The sequence below is a fragment of the Pseudozyma flocculosa genome (genome assembly GCF_000417875.1).
Source record: "Pseudozyma flocculosa PF-1 unplaced genomic scaffold scaffold00023, whole genome shotgun sequence".
Lineage (NCBI taxonomy): Eukaryota > Fungi > Basidiomycota > Ustilaginomycetes > Ustilaginales > Ustilaginaceae > Pseudozyma > Pseudozyma flocculosa.
In genome coordinates, this window is record NW_006920891.1 from 169,218 (window position 1) to 177,043 (window position 7,826).

General features: G+C 65.4%; 4 protein-coding genes across 4 annotated transcripts in view; 1 reads left to right on the forward strand and 3 right to left on the reverse strand.

Annotated features, from left to right (window-relative positions):
• Positions 1 to 1,662, reverse strand: part of PFL1_06014 (uncharacterized protein) — a gene marked incomplete at both ends in the record, with an annotated part of 4,898 nt that extends 3,236 nt beyond the window's left edge. The window contains one exon of the mRNA XM_007883552.1: positions 31 to 1,662. Within this exon, the coding sequence (XP_007881743.1) occupies positions 31 to 1,662 (1,632 nt within the window). The remainder of the gene's footprint in view (positions 1 to 30) is intronic.
• Positions 1,663 to 2,681: 1,019 nt separating this feature from the next.
• On the reverse strand, positions 2,682 to 3,771 carry PFL1_06015 (uncharacterized protein; the record flags this gene model as incomplete). The annotated part of the gene is made up of 3 exons (XM_007883553.1): positions 2,682 to 2,779; positions 2,889 to 3,244; positions 3,341 to 3,771. 3 exons carry the CDS (start codon positions 3,769 to 3,771, stop codon positions 2,682 to 2,684), a joined length of 885 nt encoding a protein of 294 aa, XP_007881744.1.
• A 549-nt stretch (positions 3,772 to 4,320) lies between these two features.
• On the forward strand, positions 4,321 to 6,628 carry PFL1_06016 (uncharacterized protein; the record flags this gene model as incomplete). Its single annotated transcript, XM_007883554.1, has 4 exons — positions 4,321 to 4,629; positions 4,731 to 5,645; positions 5,767 to 6,151; positions 6,261 to 6,628. 4 exons carry the CDS (start codon positions 4,321 to 4,323, stop codon positions 6,626 to 6,628), a joined length of 1,977 nt encoding a protein of 658 aa, XP_007881745.1.
• Positions 6,629 to 7,130: 502 nt separating this feature from the next.
• The window catches only part of PFL1_06017 (uncharacterized protein), a gene marked incomplete at both ends in the record, with an annotated part of 3,681 nt that continues 2,985 nt past the window's right edge, over positions 7,131 to 7,826 (reverse strand). Inside the window, one exon of the mRNA XM_007883555.1 lies at positions 7,131 to 7,772. Coding sequence (XP_007881746.1) covers positions 7,131 to 7,772 — 642 coding nt within the window. The remainder of the gene's footprint in view (positions 7,773 to 7,826) is intronic.

Sequence of the window (7,826 nt, forward strand, 5' to 3'; positions counted from 1 at the left end):
CCGCTCGCGAGCGGTCGCGGAGCGCGTCACCCGACCCTCGGCCGGTGCGATCGACGAGGACGCCGTCGAGAGCTGCGCCGGCGCAGCCGACTTTTGCTGGCCCTGCTGCAGGTTGGCGAAGAAGTCGCCGTTGGTCTGCGCAAAGAGGCTCGCCTTGGACGACGCCGCCGCCGCAGCGGGCGCCGGATCCGACGCCCAACGACCTCCGGCCTTGGTCTCAACCGCCAGCGTGAGCTCCGTCTCGTCCAGGCCGAGCTCCTTCAGGCTGGTGCCTGGACGGTGCAGCAGTGCATTGTCCTCGTTGTTGTCGACCAGCTCGACGCCTTCGTCGCGGATGCGCGAGGTTGCTACCGTGCCTCGCTGCAACTCGCTGACCTCGGGCTCCGGCACGTGCCAGAAACGGATGCTACTGTCGCCGACATCGTCGCCCAGCGCCAGCAGCTGCTTTGCCTGCGCCTTGAGGTCGCTGAGCGGCTGGCTGACCGAGATGGCCACGATGGGTGCGCCACGATCCGCGGTCTCGGCCATTTCGTCGGTCATCCGCAGCAGCCGGATCCGCGGCGGGTAGAACTCGATGCTCTCCTGGCCAGGGTTGATGCCGGGGACGACCTGCCTCGAAAACACGGGCCCGTCGACGCCGTACCACGATGCCAGCAAACGCCATCCCTCTTCTGGCAGCATCTCAAAGTCGAGGCCCTCACTGATCTGCGTGCGGAGGTAGGGGTCCGACTCGCTCGAGCCTTCCTCGAGCAGTGATCGGTTGTCGATGGGACCGACGACGAGTGGCGCGTCGTCGCCGTCGTCGCCGTCGGCGGCACTGGCTTCCTGTGCGGCGGCCGTGCTCCACAGCTTGTACCAGCTGCGGTCGATGAGGTACCATTTCTCGCCGACGACCATGGGCTGGGTCTTCATGGGTCGGATGACCTTGAGCTGCTCTGCGCCCGAAGGTCTCGAGGTCGCAGCGATGTCGAGGACGGGCTGCGAGTCGTCGGCCAGTGCGGCGGAGTAGGTTGGCAGGTCGTCGGCGGGCTGCGATGGTGCGCTGGCGGCGTCGTGCTGGAGCTTTGCGGCGGGGTCGTCGAGCCTGAGCGACTTTTCGGTCATGAGGCCCTCGATGGTCATGTCGGAGGCGCTGTTGGCGCCGGGTTCGGACATGGCTGCGGCTGCCGAGGAGGGGGGCGTTGTGGAGGGCAGGATCGAGTGGCTGGACCGCAGCGGTGTCGGGTGCAAAGAGGTAGCGAGCGGTAGGTGGTGTGTCGTCCCTAGCTGCTGCTGCTGCTGGTGTGCTGGGTCGCTGTCGTTGTCGCTGTTTGGCTGTGAGTAGGGGGAGCGGTGGTCGTGGTCGACGTCAGAGCTGTAGTCGTCGATGATGGGGCTGACGGTGCGTGCGCGCTTGTAGGCCGTGGGTGGGTGGTGCACGGAGAGCGAGTTGAGGGTCGAGGATGGGATGTTGCCGGGGCTGTTTGCGGGCGAGGGCGGAGGTCGACGGCTGCCTTGCCTGGGTGAGTGGGGCGGTGCGAGGGGTGAATGCGCTTGGATCTGGATGGGTTCTGAGGCGGGGTTGTGGTGGCCGTGGTCGTTTGCGGAGTCGTTACTGATGGTGGTGGTGGCGGTGTTGGGTTTGGTGGTGATGTCTGGGACGGGCTGGTGGGAGCGAGGCATGGGCTGCTGTGAGTGGAGCACGACCACTCTTGCTGCCGCAGACGGGCGACGGCGGGGTGGCCGATTAGGTTTGGGTGGAGCGGCCAGGGTCGACGCCGTCTTGAGCGTGTGGAGGGGCTCTGAGCGATAAAGCAGAGCAACGGGTGCGTGAGGAGCAAGAGGATGGCGGGCTCAGTCGCAGAAGGCGGGGATGATAGGTAGAGGGCGAGGGGACGGGAGCGTGCGGGCCCCTGTGTATGCAACGCTCGCTGAGGCGCCTGCCAGCAGGGCGGGACGGCAGCAAGTCTGGTGCGGCAGGCACGAGAGGGGCGAGAGGATGCTGCAGACTGCCGGGTGGGTAAAGACGGTGGTGAAATGAGGTCAGTGGCGAAGGATGTGATGGCGATGGTGGCGACGATGAAGGTTGGCGAGCGAGAAGCGTGTCGAAGTCTGCCTTGGCTGCAAACCAGCGACTCGCCAAGGGCCCGCAGAGAGGCCGGGAGAGGGTGCGAATCCAGGGTCAACTGGCCGTCATTGGCCTCGCCCTCTTCGCCCCGCCAAGGTGGAGCAAAAGCCCCCGCGCCTCGCTGGCTGACCCCCACCAGCACCACCGGGAAGAAAAAGCAAAAAGAAAAAAATCCACGGTGGCCTGGCAGCGCGCCCACCCTCTGCTGGGAAAAATCGGCCCCCAACCATCAGCCTCGAGCCCTTTCCGCGTCGTCGTCGGCTGGCTAGGCACACGTCTGCCGCTACTCACGGCTCAGCCCACGTCGCCAGCGGCCAGCGAGCAATCAGTATCCAACGTCATCCCCCTGCTCGGCCACACGCTGCTACCCAGAACACGAGCGAGGCGAAAGATTAGGCGACACACGCCTCAGCGGCACAATGCTCCCCGGTCGAGCGCGTCCCAAGCCGAGCGCGGGCCAGGCAGACGGGCCGGCGCCGGCGAGCTGCGCACATGGCCAGCCCGACAGCGCAGCCGAACAGATGACAAGGTGCAGCGTATGAGATTGGCAGAGGATCAAATGTACACGTTGCCATCATTGAGATCCGCCCGCCTGCTGCTGCTGCTGGACAAGCTGCTTGACCGCCTGCCGCTTGGCCAGGTAGCCCCGGTTCTTGGGCGAAGAGTAGTACACTGTCGAGTCGAGGCGCAGCCGTGAATCAAAGAGGACGCAGCAGCGGTCAGTCGCCATTCTGCCAGATCAAACAGAGGACAGAGAGCGCGCCGGCCACCGCATACTCACGGAGGTCCTTCTTGCTCACGGGATCCGCCGGCCTCGGCATCAGCTTGCCGATAAACTTCTGCGGCTTGACCAGCGCCGTCAGGCTCAGCTTGTTGTAGTACCGGCACTCGACGCTCCCTCCTAGCGCCTCAATCGCCGCAATCGCAGACTGCGACGCGCGGTTGACGACCAGGTTGATGGGCGTCTGCAGGTGGCCCGCGCCCTCGCCCAGCACCTTGACGCCGTCGCGCAGACTGTGGATGCACCGCGTCTCAAACAGCTCCTTGGCCGTAATGGGCTCGCTCGGGTCCAACAGGCCGCGGTCGATCCAATGCTGGATCTTGTCCAGGTTGACTGGCACGTACTTCTGCGCGTTGCTGCGGGCGCAAAAGGACGAGGGACGGTGCAAGGACGCGGCTCGGAACGTCAACATCCTGCTGCCGCTCAAGGACGAGGGCGCGGCGATCACTCACACATTGTTGAAGCCGCGCTTGGGGAACCTCCTGGTCAGGGGCGACTGGCCACCTTCGAAGCCAGGCACGGGCTTGCCGTTACCAGCGCGTGCCTTCTGACCCTTGTGGCCTCGCGTAGACGTGCCACCGCGGCCGGATGACGGGCCACGGCCCAGGCGTTTCCGGTTCTTGGTGGGCTGGCCAGGCTTGAGGTTTCCGAGGGTGAGGCTGCTGGAAGCCTCTGAGGCGTACCCGCGGCTGGCCACGAGCCTTGCGATCGAGGGGGTGGCCACCGCCGACCTGGCGAGGCACGATGAGCTGCTGGCCAGTGATGCGAGTGACCTGGAAGCAGTCAGCGTAACGGGGCGGGCTGCGAGTCGGACCGAAGAGGAAGAGGAGGGGGCGGCGAGGGCCAGCCGGCCCATGGATCGGCAGAGGGAAGCGGCCGACATGTCGGCGGGTGCCAAGGGCGGGACGGGTGCTGCACCGAATCCGTTGGCGCTTGAAGACAAGCAGAGAGTGGAGGAGATGTCGAGGCAGCCGTAAGCTGGGCAGGCCAGTGAGCGGGTGGAGAGATGGCGAGGCGACGATGGTGGTGGTGGAGCTCGTTGGCGGCAGCAGCGGCGGCGGATCTTCTGGTTGGCCGCCGTCTGGCTGGTTGCGGTTTGCCCCCCTAGGCTGAGGCTTCTATCGCCCGAAAGAAGAGGCGCGCGTGCCAATTTTGAGCTTTGCGTCCCAAAAGCTTCCTGGCTGCGCTGAGCTCTGGGCTGGGCTGGCAGGGGCCTCTCAGAGTCTCCCTCTGCCTCTGGGCGTGTGCGGCCAAGAAGTGGGGCTGCTCACCACCACCGCCCCCGGCCTCGACCTTCTGACTCGTCCCACGGCCACCTCGTCAAGCGTCTCCTGGCTCACTCTTACCACCGACCCTCCCTCCCGTCCACCTCGCCCTTGCCACGCACACAGCTAACGCGGTCTGCGAGCGACCCCGCCCCCATCAGCCCACCATGCCCACCGTCAGCGTAGACAAGGAGCACTTCTACCAGGCCCTCGGCCGCACCTACACCACCCAAGAGTTTGACGAGCTCTGCTTCCAGTTTGGCATCGAGCTCGACGATGACACCACCGAAGAGGTGCAAAAGGCCGGCCTCGGCGAGCGTGCTCAGCTCAAGATCGACATCCCCGCCAACCGATACGACCTCCTCTGCCACGAGGGCATCTCCCAGGCCCTCAACGTCTTCCTCGGCAGGATCCCCCAGCCAAAGCTCAAGCTCGTCCAGCCCGCACAGATGATCCAGGTCAAGCTCTCCAACGACGTGAGTGTGCTCTTCTCGCGTTGTCCTTCCGCTCTCCTCCCGCTCACCTCTCTCTCTCTCTCTTGCGCCTCTTCCTCTCGCACCCCGCCCTCGCACGCCAGGTGTCGCGCATCCGCCCCTACTTTGCCGGCGCAGTGCTGCGCAACATCAAGTTCACGCCCGAGAGCTACGCCAACTTCATTGACCTCCAGGACAAGCTGCACCAGAATCTCGCCCGGCGGAGGACGCTCGTCGCCATCGGCACCCACGACCTCGACACGATCCAGGCGCCCTTTAGCTACGAGGCCCTGCCCCCCAAGCAGATCAAGTTTGCCCCGCTCAACCGCGAGACCGAGTACGACGCCTCGCAGCTCATGGAGCTCTACGAGTCCGACAAGCACCTCAGCCGCTACCTGCACATCATCCGAGACAGCCCCGTCTACCCCATCATCTACGACCAGAACCGCCAGGTGCTCTCGATGCCGCCCATCATCAACTCGAACCACTCCAAGATCACGCTCGACACCAAAAACGTCTTCATCGACACCACCGCCACCGACGAGACCAAGCTCGGCATCGTCATCAACATCATCGTCGCCATGTTCAGCCAGTACTGCGCCGAGCCCTTCACCGTCGAGCCGGTCCAGGTCGTCCACGCCGACGGCACCACCAAGGTGACGCCCGACCTCAGCGCCACCCGCATGCCCGCCTCGGTCGACTACATCAACCGCTGCACCGGCCTCAAGCTGAGCGCAGACGACATGATCAAGCTGCTCAACAAGATGGGCCACGAGGCCGCCAAGTCGGCCGACCAGCCCGACCAGCTCATCGTCGACATCCCGCCCACCCGGCCCGACATCCTCCACGAGTGCGACCTCATGGAGGACGTCGCCGTCGCCTACGGATTCGACAATCTGCCAAAGACTTTCCCCAGCACCAACACCGTCGCGGCGCCGCTGCCCATCAACAAGCTCGCCGACATCGTCCGGAGGGAGTGTGCCTACTCGGGCTGGGTCGAGGTCCTTCCGTTGATCCTGGTGAGTCGGCCGTGTTGGGCAAAAGAGTCTGCGGTGACAGCTGTCAGAGCAAGACTTGATCTCTGACTCGCCCCGCGTGGCTGTGCCCTGGCTCGCCCTGGCTCGCCCCGCCCGCCTGCAGTGCTCGCACGACGAGAACTTTGCCTTCCTGAACAGCCGCGACGACGGCAAGAGCGCGATTGTGCTCGAGAACCCCAAGACGGCCGAGTACCAGGTGGTGCGCACGTCGCTGCTGCCGGGTCTGCTCAAGACGATCCGCGAGAACCGCAAGCACGCGCTGCCGCTGCGGACGTTTGAGGTGTCGGACGTCGCCTTCAAGGACGCCACCGAGCGCGAGAGGTTGTCGCGCAACCAGAGGCGCGTGGGCGCCGTCTACTGCGACAAGACGGCGAGCTTCGAGGTGGTGCACGGCCTGCTCGACCGGCTCATGGCCTCGCTTGCCATCCCGAGGATCGAAAAGGGCGACAAGACCAAGCCCACCGGCTACTGGATCTCGGAGGCCGAAGGTGAGTGCGGTGTGGGGCTGTGGAGCGGCGTAGGCCGCGAGACTGCATCGACGCGTGCTGACCTGTGTCCTTGCTTGCCCTTCCTGGCCACCCTCCTTGGAATCGACAGACAACACCTTCTTCCCGGGCCGAGCAGCGACAATCCACTTCCGACCTCTTGCTGCGTCGTCATCGTCGTCGTCGACAGAGGCCAAGACCGACGGGGCAGGGCCATCGGCGGGGCAGAGCGGATCCTCTGCGCTCGACACGGTCAAGGAGACGCTGGGCAAGGCGCTCAACGAGGTGAGCGACAAGATCCGCGGCGGCAACGGCAGTGCCGAAGCGGCGTCGCACACCACCAGCGGCGGCGCCAGTGGCGGCATCGGCGGCGACCTCGAGATCGGCAAGGTGGGCGTCATCCACCCGGAGGTGCTCAGGAGCTTTGGCATCGACTACCCGTGCTCGTCGCTCGAGTTCAACCTGGAGCCGTTCCTCTAGACGAGCGCGGCGTGGCGCGGCGCAGTGCAGCGCGACGAAGGTGTTGACGTGGTGGAGAAATGCCGAGGTAGACCCAAGTGGCAATCAAGAGACGTAGCCGTACGCACGGCGTGCCTGCCACCGAAGATCGAACGTGCATGGAGATGAGGGGTGCGCCCCACGACAGAGAGTGAGCGAGTCATGGATGGAGGCGTCGTCGATGGTCGTCGTCGTCATCATCGTACGGGTCGGATTCTATAGCTGGGACCTGGAGGATGGGGTGATGGGGGATGGGGGGGAGACAGAAGTACAGTTGAATGGTGACTTTGCGATGCAGGGCGGGGGGAGGGGGCAAGGGGGGGATTGTGCGTTGAGCCAGTGAGACCGGGGAATAGGAGGGTGGGGATCGTCCGGGGCAGATGGGAAACAGGGGCGGGGTCGTGCATGTACAGGCGAAATTTACTCGATGTGGAAAGGGAACGAGGAGGGAGACCATGACGAGGAAAGGCGGGGCCGAGGGGCATCACTCGGCGTACTGGTCGACGTCGCCGCACTCGCACACGAGGACGCGGTCGCCGTGGGCGTCGTCGATCCTAGCGACGCTGGGCCAGAACTTGTTGTGCCTCAACCCGGCAACCGGGTAGACGGCCTTCTCGCGCGAGTACTCGCGGTCCCACGTCTCGGCGGCGAGGACGTCGGCCGTGTGCGGCGCATTCTTGAGCACGTTGCCCTCCTTGGACGCCTTGCCCTGCCGGATCTCCTCGACCTCATGCCGAATGGCGATGAAGGCATCGACGAGGCGCTCGATCTCGTCGAAGCTCTCGCTCTCGGTGATTTCGATGAGCAGGCCCGTCGAGATGGGCCACGAGCACGTGGGCGGGTGGAAGCCGTAGTCGATCAGGCGCTTGGCAAAGTCCATGACGTTGAGCCCGAGGTCCTGGAACTCGGCCACGTCAATCAGCAGCTCGTGGGCTACGCGGCCGCGGTCGCCCGTGTACTTGAGGCGGTAGTGGTCCTTGAGCCGGTGCGCCACGTAGTTGGCCGAGAGGAGCGCCGTCTCGGTCGACTTGCGCAGGCCGTCCCAGCCGAGCATCTTGATGTAGGCCCACGCAATCGTCAGGATCGACGCCGAGCCCCACGGCGCGGCCGAGATGGGGTCGATGGCCTGCTCGCCGCCCGTCGAGGCCAGCGGGTGGCCAGGCAGGAAGGGCGCCAGGTG